Raw genomic sequence first — 18129 nt, 5'->3', positions numbered from 1 at the left:
ATTTCTAAATAAAATAGGAACAACAAAAAGAATAGTATCAAAACGTTCAGCGATTCATTTTCGTAAACTAAAAGATCATAGAAACACCATAGCCAGTAGTTTGCCAGATAACCCGAAAGTCACATGAAATACAAGTTTTTGTATTTCATGTGAAGCAAAGGATCTCTTCTGATAATCCATAAGCGGTACATTTTTTCTGTCCTGTTTTTTGCTTTCTCAATGCCATTCGTTATCCATTAATTTTTTGTAGAAATTAATTTACAACTAATAATTTTTTTGGCGCGAACTTGTTGAGGAATGAAGTTATACATCGAACGAACTCATATGTACAGTGATCGACATTGTCCGACACAGTCAAGTCGTCTTAATGGTCTTATACTTCATCTTTAGGGGCCACTAGCTTGATCGCTTTCTGCAAAATGTTGCAACTCTATCTTCGTACTGCATCTTTCAACTGAGACAAAAACAGCATAGTGGTCTCTGATGGTAATTTTGATAGCACCTCGTTCAACTAATCCAAATTTGAAATAAAATTGTTGAAATATGTTCTAAAATAGAAGTGTCATTTTCAGTTTAACGAAATGGCTCCCGAATAAAATTCCTTAAATTTTTTACTGACGACATGTCCTGACTTTTATTCTAATAACAAGGATTCACAGCTGGTCATAGTTAATTATATTTCCTCAAAAAGATCTTCCCACCATTTTCCTCACCCTTTCTTACTTCTATTTCTATAGGTCTCCTATACACAAAAAGCAAGAGACAATGAAAAAATTGAATCAGGAAGCACCACTAACTCATCATGTTTACATTTCAGACAGTGAAGATTCAAGTGGAGTATCATTTTTGTATATGTTAGAGTATATTTCTTGGAAGCCTAAGGCAATTAGAGCTCAAAGCCGAGGGCGCTTGCGCCAGAGGCTGAGATCAAATTGCCGAAGGCTTCCCAGAACTATACTCTGACTTATTTAGACCCCAATTTTGCTGTTCAAAACTCAAAGAGAGAATTAAAATTTATAGTAACATTGCAATTCTCGTGCAGCGAATCAATCCAACAATTTAATGAATAATCGTTCAACCCAAATATTTTTTTCTGAATTCCTTGATATTATTGTAGCAGCGAATGGATCGCAGAGGTCGTCATTCAGCTCTGTTGTGTCACTCTCATTGTCACACTTTATGGTTTTTAGAAAAATGAGCAATTTATAAAAATATTTCTTTATATTGACTCAATTATAAACCTTAAAAAAGTCCTCTTTGCCGAAGTTGTTATATTTTGTGACTGTTTCCTGTTTTTAATTATATCCTTCAATTATCTTCAAAAAGTGTATGTTTTGTCTGAAAATGTTTTGTCTGAAAGTGTGTGTTATGAAAAAAATTGGACTTCCAATAAAATTTTCCAAGAGACATGACTTAAGGCTTCCAAGAATTTTTTCCAAGAAGTTTGCTCAGTTGATTGCTCATTTTATACAATTTTGTAAGGTTGATCTCTTCGAGACAAGTGTGAAAAGCGAGCGAAAAACTGAAGTTGAAAGTCTAGTGTGATATGAAACGTGAAATCTTGAAAAAAGTGGGACGCTTGAAAAAGTATGAAATAATGACTTCTTGCTTGATCAACTTTCAAAATTAGTGATCGAGCCTAACTTAATTGTTGATTTTCTTTAACAGCGAAATTGAGGTCTAAGGTACATAAATTCACTTCATGACGAAAGGGATGGTTCTCTACTTCAGCAACAATTCTATTAGATGGTTGAAGGGCATTAACGAGGGCCGGTACAAGTGCCTTGACTCATGGACTGCTGCTCAGCAATGGAGGAGAGTTGAAGTATGCGTTTATTTCTTGTCTGTATTGGTTGCAATTTTTGACTCTCTGGACAGTTTGAATTACGTTCATTGTAACTTTCAAGGAAATTCAGACTGAAGGTACAAATGTTTGAAAGCAATTTAGGTGGTTGATTTTCATAATTTATTTTACTTGAACACAATTGTGTTGACAACTTTGACGATAAAAGAAAAAGCATGGGCGCAAAACCTTTACCTTCGAATTGAGTTTGATGTATCTACGTAGCATAAAATGTTAGCGACGATTTCTTTTAATTTTATGAAAATAGAAGAATGCGTAATAAGGACATGACCACACAGAAATTTAAATTTACAACAACTGAAGGCTGTTTTCATTTGCAACGAATAAAAATTTAGGTTCTATTCAAGAGTACGTAATACATTGCGACACTTTCATCAAGACAACGAAACAGACCAAGTTCTTTAATTAAGACGTATAATCAGGAGAAAGAGATAAAAAAAGGGACCTAAAGGGAACTTTTGCTAGCGTCTAATTTTGAGTTGAACCTTTTAACTTTGCACTCTCATGATGTTCTCTACTTGATTATGTTGCCATAGATTTTAGCAATAGATCAAAACAATGATTTTTCAGCTCAAATTGGAACAGTGCTACACTATTTCACTTAAATGAACAAGCTCACGACTTTTCTTGAGTTAACTATGCTGCTTTCAAGAAACGCATTTGTGATGAATATTGACAAACTATGACAAGTTTTTTTTGCTAATTTTTCACAAACTACTTAGAGAAACCCTTTTCACAAACTACTTAGAGAAACCCTATAATCAAATCAGAATCCTTCTAGACAAAGAAAATGAAAAGCCTATTTTTATCAAGACTCTTGCTACAATAGCTGTACCCTATCAATTATACTACTCTCTACGTAACAAATTAAACTACATGTGTTTTCCCGATAAACATTTCGGAGGGTCAAATTGACCGAGGAAAAAAGCCCAGCCAACATTAAGTTCCTCGCCCTAACTACTCTTACCAAAAGAGGTCGACGCAATAAACTAACTCGCGGTATTTTCGGCTAATAGAGATTCTTCAATAGACATTTTTTTAAAAAAATATATCAATGACGCATATCTATCTGAGCTCGAACAGCTTTTAATTTTTGTAATTATTACGAACGATATTTTCTTCGACAAAAACTATAATAATGCTCAACGTTTGTCTCTGCAAAGTGCAAAAAATCAGCCGAGCTACATTTAATTTAAATCTGCTGTCCGTTCTGAGAGTAAAAATAAAAAGGAATATGAGAGTCAGATAACGATTTACAATAAAATAATTATTTAAGCACCATACAAAAACCGAAGGGTTCTCATTGACAGGACATTTACATTAATAGATTAATAGAGTTTGCTGCTTCAAACACTAAACATAGAAAAGCACCATTTATCGTAAGAAGAATTGCGACGCTAACACTTTTACTCGCAACATGAAGCCAGTAGACTGTTATCCTTAACAAACTCCCAAGTTTTTATAAATATAAATTATAATCGCCCCCTCATTTTTGGTACCAAATTTTGAATGCTAACAGCCGTTAATGCGAACATCTAGCTATGGTAAAACTTCAAGTATTTACTAAATTAGTCATTAAAATTTCTCATCTTAATGGCCGCAATGCAATTTTTTAGCCAAATATTTTGTTTCAAATTTTACGCCCACCTCCAAACAAAGGCTGACGTTTAATAGCTAACGAGGGCCCATTTAGAGATTGTACCGGCTTTTTAGAATCCAACTTTTTGATGGTCTTATCAGACTTTGATGGCTCCCTTTTCAGAGTCGAGGAAAATCTTTCATCGGATGATTTTAGCTTAAAGCTGGATCCGATACTTGCTTTGTTTGCCACATCAGGTCTTTTTTCAATGTATTTCTCAACAAGTAGAGGACTTGAAGCTTTCGAGCTGCTTTCAACTTTGTTTTTTCCACGTTCACTTTGGCTGTAAACCTTTGACGTCGAACCAGGGGTCCCGTTTTTACCAATTCCCACAACAGGCTTCACTTTGAATGAGGGTGGTGCAATTTGTACAACTTTCGTTTGGGTCTGGAACTTGTTAGGATCTGTCAAGGTCTTTAGGCCTCGTTTGGCGAGGATCTCAGCACGAGAGGGTATTGCAATGGGAATTTCTACTGCACTTACTCTCGTTCTCTTAATCGGGTCCGATGTTACGTCTGACTTAGATCTACTAAGAGAAAACTTCGGCTGATCTGAGGTGCTGGAGGTTGAAGGCACAAATGATGCTCTCGATGATGATGTTGAACAATTAACCGGAGACAAGCTAGTGTTGGATCTCCGACCTTGAGGTCGGGAAACGACGGAAGTGTATTTCGTTTTGCGTTTAGGAGTCTCAGCCGCAATTAGGTTCTGGGTTACTTTGGCTTTGAGGTGTTCCAGTTTCTTGTCTCTGAAATCGCAGAGACTGACGTAGTACTCACACCACCCCTGATCCTCTTCCTTCCGCAATGTGGCATTTTTGAACTCACGACTACAGAAACCTTCCCAGAGATGGTCTGTATCTTCTATCAGATGCTGAAAATAGAGGATTGGTTGAAAAACTTGTTCCGTAAAATTCGTACAATTTATCCCAAATTTATTTCTCCATTTATTCCCAATTTACTCGTTATATTTGAGACTATTCTTGACGCCGGCCTTTTGCCATGATATCAGTAAAACTTTGAATAGAGCGAGCAATCAATCCTAATCCTAAAAGTTTTTTAAAATTCGAAACGTTTATTAGAATACTGACAGGGTTATGTGATTCAATCCTCATCAACTGCATTGGGGTACACTTTTCCAAAACGGGCTTCAGAACATCATAAGGCAATGATCCGACCTCATCGATTGCATCAATATGTGCTATCAACACTTTGAGACAGCACTCCATTAACGATGGAACGCCCTCTAAAAACAAGCATTTGTTTACCAAAACACTGACATCCTTTGACGCGTGTGACCAAAAATTCACTCGAATAGACAAATAATACTAATAGGAGTAAAACGTGGAATCAAGCTCACATCTCGGTCGAAAACTACCAGAATGAATAAGAGCTGATGTGAAGTGAGCGTGACGTCAAACGAAACCTTCCGGAAAAAAAACTACAGGCTTGGACTCAAACAGAACAATTTCTAAAAGGAACAATTCTGAATTGTAAGTAGAAAGAGTATTAGAAATTAACATTAAAACGAAAAAAAAACTTTCTAACGGATTAACACAAAGTAAACCACATATCTCACTTCTTTTTCAAATTCTCTACTTTTTGTGACAAAACAATTATTCTCAATATACCATGTGATACAGTTTCCTTCAATCATCACTAAACACATGACATTAATACAGTAAAATTAATTCATACCGACAATAGCAGAAAAAGGAGTCAAGCAAAAAAAGTGTTTTGCAAAATTTATTTTCTTCAAGCTGCGGAGTCCATATTATTACTCTCGAGGACTTACAACATCGTTTTTGATCGAATCACTGATTGTCTATGAACGAGAAAGTCTATTTATCTAATAAAATTAAGAAATCTATTTAAGAAATAGTACATTTATTTAATTAGAAACCACCGTATCAAAAATTCAAGAATTTCTGAACAACTCGGTAAAAAATTTGTCCTAGAATTTTAACTGCACCAAAAATTTACACCGCCATAACTTGAAAAACAAAAGAGCTAAAAAGCATCAAAAACGGAGACAAAAAAATCCAAATTACCTCCTATTACCTAAACAAAACCTAACGTCCGAGAAATTGCTGTCGAGCGATTAGTTGGGATCTCAGATCTATTGCAGCCTGATGCAGTCGTTCGCGGAGCGGGGGAGTAAGTAAATTCCTTAAGGCGAAACTTATATCACGCAAAACGAACAAGTCAGGGGTGTAAAAGTCGCTCGAGCACTCAAAACGGTTAAGCAAAAATTTAACAAAACAGTCGGAAGAATTCCGGAAGGCACTCGAAGCGTAGGAACTTCACAGAAAAAATTTGCAGCCGAAACCAATACCTTCTGTCTTGAAACAGCAAATCGTCAAACCCACAGTTTCGTCCAAAAAATTTGGTCATCCAAAACATACATCGTTGTCATAACCAGACAGATCTGACCATTGAAATCAATCCAACACATTAAAAAAACAATTATGGCATCAACCAGTAACAATAAAAAGCCTCGCAGTATAACAAAATTTCCACCAAGAATATCATTCAAATCTTCAAACCAAAAAATTTCATTATTAAAAACATTAAAAAATTTGAACGACCAAAATTCTTAGGATGATCGAATACTGGTATAATCCAAAACTGAGAGAAAAAATAGTCATGAAGTAGCTCGAGATACTAGTCTTATAAAGCTAGAACTTCACAATCAACTTCACGACCCACAAGTCTTATTGTGAAAGCATAAGGCAGATGATATTCTTTGAAACTAAATTGATATTTTTCAAAAAAAAAAACAAAATCAGAACTCAAGCAAACCTAGATTTTTTTCGTTTTGGAGTCACCGCAGTTCAGAAATAAATATGATATACTTTTCTCGTGTTGAAGATATCATAGACAAGATATCATAACTAAACTAATTGCCAAACAGACAAAAACAGAATACTCAATGGCAAAAAAAAATTTCAATTCCAAAACAAGGCCTCAAGAAAATTCCCAGAAATCAACAATCATTCAAAACTTTGAAACTGAAAACCAGCAAATTTTCAGTGCTGCATTATATTAAATGAAATAAATTGCAAAAAAATGAAAAGGACATTCAAAGAAAGACTAAAATGAATAAAATTTTTAGACAACTGAGAAAATCAGAAGAAAAAAACTATAGGTCTCAGGAGAAAGTTAGAATGATTCAAAGTATAATGTGGAGAACATGGTCACATAGGAAAAAAACACAAAAAAGATGTTTATTTTTGAAATTTGAAAACCAATAAAAAATAAAGTACAAAAACAAATTGATTTTACCAATTAAAATCAATGCTTAGAAAAACTACATAACTATCTTCATGCATAGAAGAAAAAATGAAAACAGCTGAAAGATTCAATACATTGCAAAATTTGAACTAAAATTAAAATATTTAAAGGATTGTAAATTTGAAAAAACTACTGAATTTCAAAAACTCAACGCCACGAAAATTCAATTTATAATAAACGAAAAAATCCCCGAAGGTCCAATGAACACATTCTAGGATTTAAAACCAAAATAAAACAGAAATGAGTAAAATTGGACAAAAACTGCCAAAATCAGATAAGCATATGTACAATTTTATTCAAAGAAGATTTGATTAAAAAAACCTCACGTTAGAAAGAGGCGTTCAATGCATATCCATGAATTTTGAAGCTTGTCCACGAATTTTGAAGGGAAGTTGCCATATGCACTGATTTTTGATCATAAGTCCACTTAAAGATCCAAAAATGAAGAAATTGATGAAAACATAGCTGGCAGATTGCCAGAAATTAGCCGCAATAGATTTGTAGACCGGCAGTCCAAAAAAACAGTAAAAAAGACAGACCAAAAAAATTCGTCTTTTCATTGAAGGCTGATCTGTTATAAAAATCTGTATAAGTTATTGCTGCCTCTATTAGCTGATCTCAAATAACCTTCATTTAGAGTGACACACACCCATTTGACCTTATCTCTTTGAATTAAAGTAAATAAAAGTCAATTTCAAAGTGAGGAAGTCATTTTTGAGAGTGAGGTAAGTCAAGTGTGACCAAAAATTTAATCACGCGCATGATCAAAAAAACTCGCTCCACTAAGAGCGAAAAATGACGTCACACATGCAATTCAGTTGAAATTGCATGAACGAATGAACAAAAAGTGGCTGTGACGTCATATGGTCGTAACAAAAATAATGACGACGAAATAAAAAAAAACCAAGAGAAGGCCAATAATAGCCCCAGCTATCGCTGTGCGGCTATTAATAAAAGCCAAAAATTAGCTTCAAAAATTGAGAAAAAGATGCCCATTATACACTTAAAACGCAGTTAGTTTGGCTCTCAAAACCACCACTGTGGTATCAATTTCAGAAAGTTACATGTAAATACAGTATCAACTACAATTTTTTTCGACAAAAACTAAATTACAAAAAACTGGGCCAATTGAAGAACAATTTTCGGTCGAAGTCATTCTCTGACCTCAGCACAAGATCAAAAATCTTTTTTCGCTCAGAAAATATTAGCTCAAATGGCAATTTTACTCACTTTCGCTATTAGGTCAAAATTTTCTCTGAACGAACGCTACTTCCAGTAAAAAACCGTCAAGAAAATACTCCACTTCGAGTCGTAACAAGACCAACACGTTTACAATAGTTGCTTCAAACTTCGTTCCAGAGCAATTTTTTAAAAAAGAAACTGTCGAAACGGCCTCAAACAAACATTTACTTGTTAACATGCTTGAGATGAGCCAGTTTGACCGAAGAAGTCCGAGTTGAATCTAAAAACCTGCATTGCAAAAGCCAAAAGCGACAGAAATTTTGTGAAAAATTCTACCTATTTCTCTCGCCCTACTCTTTACACATCCGGCATTGACTAACACCCTGTTTCACCGACACTTAAAAAACAGAAGACCGCCATAACCATCCTTCCCTTCGTAAACCCGCTTTTGTTCGTAAAAACACCACGAGAAGGCAAAAAATAGCTCGGCTCAGTTTTCGCAGGCTATTAAAAAGATACTACCGCTACGTTTTCAATCCATTTCAATATGCTTCTGAGAAAAATTGTCTTCAGATATTTCATTGGTGCCACAACTAAATCTTCTATAGCTTATTATTACGTACGGTGGTTATCGTGTTTATTGTCGGCAAAGTTTCCTATGGGGTAAAACTTTCTCACCGCTGATTTCATAGTCCAACTTGTGCTTCCGACTGTAGAGCTTTGGCATTGTACGCTTAGAGACAATCGCATGTTGAAGGTCATCTTTTTTAGGTCGAGGTGACGAAACTACAGAGTCCTTGTTCTCTGCTAAAACATAAAAAGCTTTATTGGAGGCATAAACTGTTTTTTGGGGTCACAGCTTATCCTTACGTTGCACTTGTGCGTCTGTTGACTTCATCGTAAAAGATAAAATATTACGGAAGTTTTTTAACGAGTCTGCGAATAATGCTGCAGTGAAAAACTTTTTAAATCGAAACTCAAATTCAACTCTTAGTACTTAACTTCTCTTTTCTTAAAAGAAGGCATAAATGACAGAAGCAATCACCCAGGTGAATTGAAAAGTACATTTTTAAAAAATATTTTCCAAGAGTTATCAAAATTTCACAAAAATGCCAAAATATACCCGAAAACTGCCAAAAAATAGCCTCTATTGAATTCTCATTGGAGTTGAAAATGATTGTTGTACAAAAAAAATTTCCAAAGTTTGAGCTATTTTGATTGGACTCCTGCATACATACTCCTGTTTCTTAATGACGGGATACAAGGAGACATGGTAACTAAGACTAATTAGACCTTAATTTCGTTGTTAAACAAACCGACTGACGTCGGAAAAATTGCTCTCGAATGACAGGCGGCGCAATTCAATTCAGGAGCTGTAGCCTCGACAAATTTTTTCTTTATGGGTGCTGACGGTAGGATTCGAACCCCGACATTTCGTGTCCCATTCCGTAGTCTCGACAGAGGCATTAATCACTCGGCTATCAGGACCTTGTCATCATCTCTCTAACAATCGGTTTCCACTCCAACAACAACCTTTATTTCGGATTGAGACCAATTGAAATCACTCAAAAATCAGGAAAAGCGTGAAAAATTCACTTGAGAAGACACACACACGTATACAATAATTGCTTCTCACTCGAGAGCAATTAATAAACGTAACCGGCAAATTGCCGGAAAGTAGCCGCCGTTGTCCGGCTTGACGCACATTGTGATTGAAACAGAAAAAGAAAACAATGAGATAGAATGCGACTTAATTAAAACGAAAAACGTGATCAAAAGATAAAGCGAATTAAAAAACAGGAGAGCGCCTAAATAATAGCCGTTGAGAGGCTGACGGCAGCTATTAAAAATAGACAATAAAGTTAGGCTTGATTACTAATTTCGAAAGTTGATCCAACTAAAGTCATTATTTCGTACTTTTTCATGCCTCCCAGTTTTTTCCGGATTTCGCGTTTGATACTACACTAGATTTTGAACACTGTTCTGCGTTCACTTTTCACAGTCTCGCAGAAATCAAGTTGACAAAATGGTATAAAATGAGCAACCAACTGAGTAAAACTTTGGAAGGGCAATTGTTTTTATTGCGAACGACTTTGACCACGATTGCGATTTGGAACGAGAATTGGCTTTGTTTTGCGAGCAGGAAGAGCGTTAAGAACTAAAAATAGGGGAAAAACAAGATATTAACTTGAAAAACGAGTTGATGAAAAATAAATTTCCAACAGCAAAAATGGGGCTTAAAGAAGTTAACAGTCAAAATTTCATTCGTCTCTCGTTCTGCTCAAAATGCTTATTAAACAGCAGTTGCATAGCAAAGCAATCTAAAATGAACAGTCACAATCGAAAAATTAACTCAAAAATAGAAAAGGTATAAACAATACAGCACAGTTTTAGATGCCAGTGTTTGAACTTTGTTTTAAGTTAGAGTATAGTTCTGAGACCTTTTATTTCTAATGACCTCAGTTTTCCGAGAACTATACTATAAAAAATACTTAAAACATACTTCAAACACGCGCATTTAAACCGGGCTGTAGGGTTTAATCCCTTATCTATTTTTGATTTCATTTTTTGATGCTGACTGTGTACATTTAAGATTGCTTTGGTAAGCAACTGCTGTTTAATAAGCATTTTGAGCAGAATGAGAGACGAAATAAATTTTGAGCAGAATGAGAGGTTGAAAATTGTTGAGTTCTATTTTTAACATACAACGCCCGGTAATGATTATCACATTGACTTCTATACTTTATCAAACTTTGAGATTATCTTTTCAAATTCGCGGAAAGGAAGAAATTGGGAACATTAAGCTCATACTGGTAGATTATTATGGGGTGAAATAGGCGTTCCTGATACCAACAGGGCAACATACTCGATCTTCATTTAATAGTTTCGACTTTAAGTAAAACTTAGTTCACTTTTACTACTTTCTCCCTAACTGTAAAGTTGCATTAATGGTCTTAAATTTAAAAAGTTCCTTCAAATTGAGATAGACGTTAAAATTTGCTCAAATGCCTCTAAAAAGTTATAACAACTCTCAGGATGACGTTTTAGAACCATGGAGTCAAGTTTTAATGAGAACAACTCCTGCTGTTTTTACATAGAATATTATATGATTTGTAGATCTCAAGATTTAATCTTTGTTTGTCCATTATCAGTTTATCTTAAAATTTATCATCAAAGCCCTATGTAATTCCACCTAAACGGAATATTTTTAATTGCTCTCGAAGAAAGCAAAATACAATGAGCAAGGCAATTTTATGATCAACGAAGGATAGTTTAGCTTTTATCTTCAAAAAAGTATATTAAATGTCTGATTCTATCGCAATAGTCTGACTGCCTAGCAATTTCATTTGTGAAGAAGGCCTCTGATACAGTACCTTATCAAATTACAGCATCTTGGACTTAACAAAAAACTACTCAACTCCGTTCTTTATATTTAACTGAGCAATGTCTTTGTTAAATTTAATAATGCAATTTCTCCGAAAGTTTCAAAAAAATCTTGTGTTCTTCAGTTAACCGCTTTGGTGTCATTATTTTTTCTTATATTTGTCAAAATCCTGTCTGACACAATTTCGTTCAATAACTTGTCTTTATTATAATGCTTGGGAGATTCTCTCAGCATCTCGCCGAGAAAAACATCAGGCTGAGAGTCAACGTTTATCCGTGTGAACATGCAATAATGGACTAGTTTCTCCGACACAGATGCCAAAAACTCAGATTTGGAAGCTCCATTGGCTTTGAGTTGTTTTAATGCTCTTAATTTAAATGTTCCCTCAGATTGCGATATAGATGCCTCTGAAAACTTATATTAACTATCTACATGATTTTTTTAGAACCCAAATTTTAATGAAAACAGCTTTTATGCAAAACATTATTCTATGATTTGTAGATCTTAAGATGTTAATTTCGTTTGTCCATCCATTTATCTTTAAAGCCCGATGGATTTCCGCTTAAACGGAATTGAATCTTTTCAATTGCCCTCGAAGGAAGTTAAGTAATTACTGCAAATGTGAGCGTCGTTTTTATGCAAAATTTTTGTATGACACTTTTTGCGCTTTTGTTCTAGAACATTTTTTTACTTCTCAAGTGACTTTTTCACGCTTTTCTTCATCACTTTGAAGGACCTCAATTGCGCTCACTCCTAAATAAAGTTTGTTGATGAAGTAAAAGCGATTGGTACATGATAAAACATTATAGCTAGTAGTGAATTCTATCAGTCTAGGACTCCGGAGGTCGCGGAAAATAAATGCGCTTGCTAGTTTTACTCAATTTATTTAGATTTATTTAAACACTTGCACCTCTATAAACTTCTTTATCAATTTTTAATGATCATTTAATTTAAATTCAAGAAACCGCAAAAAATTGAAACCGCATTGGGCTAACACTTGTTGCTCACGGATATCAAGCAGATCAAAAATTTAAGGTTCCAAAAAAACCGAGGAAGAATAAGAGAAGAATAACAGAAAGAATTCCTTCTATCGAATGCTTTCCTGACGTCAAGGTAACAGAAGTCGAATAAACACTTAATTTTAATTTTCTTTCTTACAACTGACTGACGTCGGGTGAGCTGCTCTGAGAAAACCGGTGAGTTGTTGGTTTCGTGAGTATCTGGGGCTCACAGAGGCTAGCTTAAGCTTAAAAGAAAGGGAACAAAGGAGTTGAAACAAGATCTTTTCTGTTATTCCCCCCCCCCACTTCCATTTGGACCCCCTCCCTTACACATGTTATAGCATTTTGTTTGCATTTCATACCAATACTTAGATAATTATGCACAAACAGCATTTACAATTCAATGATGCAGCGAATTTTTGAAATTAACACATTTACATTCATTCAAATTTGCTTATAAAGTAAGCAGACAAATAATGATGCGTTTTTACTACTTTTGCGCTTACCTTTCATAAGATGGGCTTAATGATACCAAAAACTACATAATTTGGTTGCAAACAGACTGGTGGGGGAAACAGAAAAGATCCAAAACATAACCCACTAACCTCGCGGAAATTGCACTCAAACGACTGGCGAGCTGCTGGCTTTGTCAGTAGCTGCAGTTTAGGGAGACTAGCTTTAGTTTAATTCAAGGGGCGTGGGGTCAGCATCGGGTGAAGTGAGCGGGGTCAAACTCTAACAACTGCCCTTCACGCCTCACTTCACACACGGGTGAAGTGAAAGGGTCGAACTATAAGAACTGCCCTTCACATAAATTTATGTCCCCTAAACACTTTCGTTGCATCGCATACTTTGTGACTAGAAAGCCATAAGGACTTATTGCCCTCCGGGTGTAATATATTTATCCCGTTTTTGAGGACGAGAAGTCAAAAGCGTCCAAAAAATAATCGGTAAGCGAAAAACCGCATTAAAAAAGAACGCATGACTAATATAAATTGCTACATTGGGCTGGGCTTCATTGAGGGGGTATGGAGCGAGAGAGTCTTAACCGCGAAAACTGCCTCTCACACCATGGTTTTATGTTTTCTCAGCAATTTCGTTGAGTCATAGACTTAGACTACTAAGGCTCTAAGAGTCAGCGACTAAAAGTTCGCCAGATTTTACTTGATTCTAGTTTTTTTGAGGACGAAAAGTCAAGTGATCAGACGAAAAAAAAATATCAGATGAAAAGTCAGAAGTCGAAAAAAATGCATTTAAAGGCCAACAGGACCAAGCAATTCAAAATAAAATCACTTCGCTGCAAAAACTAAAGTTTATTATGCGCAAATGCAAACCTAGTAGTGGTAGTACAGACAGGGAGGGATTAGAAATGTACCCATGGGTTAGTAACAAACTTAGCACCGTTAGTTTGCCATTATTATAGCACTTGCCACAGGGGCAGACTGATAATCACGGAGGGGAGCTAACGGCAATGATTCCATACCAAAAACAATTTTTTGAATAGTTTTCATTAGCAATCCATGATTCTGCGTTACATACATGCGTTATTGTACCCTTTTGGGTATGAATTATCTACAATAAAAAGCATTGCGGTAGCGAGTCCGAATTTATTATTTTAAAAGTAAACCTGCAGATGTCTGAACTCCGGTGGCCGGACTTTTCTGCGAGGTTTTGGGACTTTGATGTTTTAGGGCCTTCGAGTTCTGCGACTGCAAAAGTGCTGGATCGAAGACAGGAGGCAGAAAAATATCAGGTAGCTCTGGAATTTCTAGCTTAACTTTCTTCAGAGGGCCAGGTCGGTGACTTTGCGGAGAGCCGGCAGCCATGACAAACTGAAAAAACAAAAATGTGAAACCGACAGCAGGTTAAGAAAGTTTTATTCTCTTTTGGTTGAACCCATGCTAAGCCCAATTTACATTCAAAGGTGATTATAGAACTCGATTGACTATTGTGGAAGTAGCACCGTTTGGTATATCTAAACTTGCACTTTCGAAAAAACCTGGACCCGTTCCATGAAATAATGACGGCGATTGGAAAATTCCAGCATTCGATACTGGAACAAAACAAAAACTTGTAACCAACAATTGTAAGCATAAATGATGAATTTAATTGTATGCTATATCTTGATTTTTGGGGGGCTATAATTTTCTGGGGGGCTATAATGGGAAAGACCCCTAAAATCTACAACAGGGTTTGGATAATTTAAGAAGTTCGCAATCTTGTAAATAGGAAGTAATGGTTAAGTGATTCTGCTTGAAGTCACTGCGAACTTCTGGCGTTTATCGAGAACCGCGAAGCGGTTCGAGATATTAAGTCAGAATTTCGAAGTGACTTCTGCAGTCACTTAAGAATGCTTAAAACACGAAACGCGCATCGTTTTAAAATGACAAAATCAACGAAATTCAACTTCTGGCTAAGTAGCAACTTCTGGCATTTTAACCTCTGGCACTACAGACTTTCGGCATTTTAAAATGTGCACGTGAGTGTTCTAAGTTAAAAGAAGCACAACAATATTCAGAGGAATTTTATAAGAAACTTGAATGCTCACAAGTCATGGAAGTTCATTAAGAAAATTGGAAAAAAATGGCAGTTCAAACATTACGCGAAAACGATGGAGGCGTTTTATCTCGTTCAAAGAAACACCAGCTGCCAAATTTCCATGTGTGCGGTGTTCCGCCTTCAGTTAATTTTGAATGTGTAGTGTTGGTGGTGCTGCGGCCGGACGTCAGAGAAGCAAACTAATCAGCTTGCTTCACTGACGCCAGTGTTGGTGGTGTTTCAAAAAAGACCCTTGAGTTATAGTTACTTTGGCACGATATGCCTGGGCTACCCTTTGCCCACTGTTGTTCCTTTTCAACAGTTATAACTTTCTTGAGATTTGCTTCACAAATCTTCTTTTGCTACCGTGAAAAAGTCATCCATTTCCTAACCATTGAATTATATCTATATAATCAACATTATGACTTGGTGTTCAAAGTTACAGTTTTTTAGCACGTGCCTCTCCTGGTACACTATGTAATCAAAGGTTCACCTATATAGAGCTATTGTAAGCCCGACATTAATGTTTGCACCTGAATGCTGGGAGCTAAAGCGATATGATTATCAATTTTTAGAGCAGTTTAATAACACATGAAATGGATGACGAACAGAAACTGTTAAAGAAGCTATTGTCTACTCTACATTAAAGTCGTAAAAGATCTTCTATTTTTTCGCAGCATAGTGTCAGGAAAGTACGATGTCGACTTGCGCAATTAGAACGTTATTCGGTGGAACGCAAGAAGATCTAGTGTTATACTGCACAGACTCGATACGAATCGCAGAGACTTAATTTTTGGTATAGAACTGGATTTTGGGTGAACATCCTCTAAAAGAAAATGCACTTTTTCGACAACATTAACTTGAAAGGAAGACTTCTAGAATTAATGCGCAAATTTTTCAAAGAGAACTGAGCTGAGAATAACCTCTGTAGTTGGATCTTTCTGTGACTGTTCCAAAACTGTCGCGCTAACTCCATGTTCAACTCTGGGACTTATAATCCCCGTTAAATTGTCACGAACCCATAATAACAATAACATAACTGAAAATGAAAACGGTCGAAAAAGGACAGATAAAAATTGAATATGAATCGCTTTTAACACAGTTTTCAGCTAAAGAGGGCAGGTTGTTCCATTCTAGCAGAAGTAGTTGTTAAGAATTCTGGGTATCACTTATACCGATGGGTGGTCTGCACCCTCGTTTGTTAGTCCAAACACAATAATTTTATCCAAAGATTGCAATTAAAAAAACGTAACCGAATAACCTCGGGCAAATTGCTCTAAAACGACCGGCAAGCGGTTGCCTTCGTCAGCAGCTAGCCACGGTTTAGTGACCTCTTGACTCTACCTCTTTATCCCGTTTCTGAGGATGAAAGTCAAACGGTTCAGACTATATTACCCGTGCACTTTATGCTGATACGGAATTTGGTTGGGTCTTCCCGGCCACCCTTGTCCTAATGACACAGCAAAGACAACGTTTTGTAGTCTTTCAAAATTCTGGTGGTTGTTGCCCCTTGCGGTACGAACAGCATATCGTATAGATTGGGTGGTCGATTGAATGGGCTTTGTGCCTTTATAGTCTCCAGCCTCCTCTGGATGACCTTTCTTGACCCTACTTTGAAGCTTTCTGTTATTCTCCTCGGCAATCTCCGGCTCCCGTGCTAAACACTCCCGCTCATCTACTAAAGCGACACATTCCCTTGTTTTCCTTTCTGCCTCGCTTTTAGTATCCTTCAACTCTCTGTTCAAAAATTCAACCAGCCTCCTGCAGGACTCCCGCTGATTCCCAGCGTTTACTGGTAATCTTTTTGTCTGTAGAAATTGCTCCTGTAGCCTTTGACCTTCTAGCTTTAACTGCCACAACTCTTCTTCGAACCGAGCCCCAGCAGTTCCCAGCATTTCGTTGTTTTTAATCTTTTTATGTTGCTCTTTATTTTGCCTTGCAGCTCTCATGTCTTTTTTTGCCTTGCAGCTCATCCAGTTACAACGCACTAATGGGGGCTCTGTCTACGATATTGGGTGCCATTGGGTCATTCCAACAATCCCCTAAACCTGATGCTTGACCATTGACTTCACCTCGAAGAGCTTGGGTGGGTAATAACAGTAATCGCACACTTTTGGTTCTGCCATTCCTATGTATTACAAAATACAATTAATCCAGAGTATCAATTTCAATTTCGGCTATTTTCGGAATAGATTTAGCATTTTTTGCATTTAAATTTACAAAATTTGTATCACCGTCACTTAGTTCAAGTGTGATCCTTCTTCTTGTCAAACTTTGTTCCTCAGAACGTTGTTTGAGATACTGAAAATACCCTAATTGGATTAATGGGTTGTAGTGCAATTACATGCTTGGTGCCACTGCGTATCATGTCGATTGACAGAAACACATCTTGGGCTGTCTTGCTAAGTTCAAGGTCATCACCATTGAAGATTCTTTCCCCTGGTGCAGTACTTGACCAATTGGCATTAACTCTGTGATTGGGCATCTCATCGCGCTTTTCAATCAATTCTAGTCGTCGGTCACATACATTCCATGATCTTTTCTGCAACTCGAGTGCGTTCGGGTACAAGGGGTTGCAACTCGTTATTATAAAATTTCCATAGAACTTTAGAATTGGGGTCCATGTATCTTATCCCTTCTGAACTGTTGTCAGAAGACACCCCAACTGTCATTTGCTCGGTAAAAAAAGAAATTTTTCTGACACGCACGACAACTTTAACGCACTTATGGACATAAAGTACTCCTCTCGCTCTTTTGGCGTGTAATCCCCTGGCGTTTCTTTGATGTGAAGACTTGGTGTGCGTTTCCATTTATTGTTGTTGTTAGGATCATTGCTCTCTAAAATTCTTCTATGTGACATTTCAATAGCTCTATTTCGTTCAAATTTTTGAACATGCATCGAAAATCCCACACAAAGAGTTGATCTCGCTTCGTGTCCGTGATATCTGTCCCAGATATATCTGTTAGGGAAAATTGATCCTCCAGGATTCATTTGTGTAATACACGTTTTTGTGGTTTGTTTCAAAAAGTTGAAAGTCGTCTACCTGTTTGCTCTTTTTTACCTGAACTTTTAAATTTCTTTTTTCTTCTAACTTGCTGGTCGAATACCTGTTGTTTCCAGCGTTGAAAATCTTTGCTGTTATTGAATTCGAACATTTAACTATCGTAACATATTCGGTTTTGCATCTTGGTCAAATATGTATTGTACTTAATCCAATTCAAAGGTA

General features: G+C 36.4%; 1 protein-coding gene across 1 annotated transcript in view; it reads right to left on the bottom strand.

Moving 5' to 3' along the window:
* Positions 1-3036: 3036 nt before the first annotated feature.
* Positions 3037-18129, bottom strand: part of LOC142357020 (uncharacterized) — a 210491-nt gene continuing 195398 nt past the window's right edge. Inside the window, exons 2-5 of the mRNA XM_075408743.1 lie at positions 13992-14198; positions 8657-8785; positions 4594-4748; positions 3037-4376 (exon numbers count right to left, since the gene is read on the bottom strand). Coding sequence (XP_075264858.1) covers positions 3495-4376; positions 4594-4748; positions 8657-8785; positions 13992-14190 — 1365 coding nt within the window. The 5' untranslated portion in view covers positions 14191-14198 and the 3' untranslated portion in view covers positions 3037-3494. The remainder of the gene's footprint in view (positions 4377-4593; positions 4749-8656; positions 8786-13991; positions 14199-18129) is intronic.

This window comes from Convolutriloba macropyga, chromosome 2 (genome assembly GCF_964194025.1).
Source record: "Convolutriloba macropyga chromosome 2, txConMacr16.3, whole genome shotgun sequence".
Classification (NCBI taxonomy): Eukaryota; Metazoa; Xenacoelomorpha; order Acoela; family Convolutidae; genus Convolutriloba; species Convolutriloba macropyga.
Note: the sequence above shows the minus strand (reverse complement) of the source record. Positions and strands in the feature narration are given on the sequence as shown.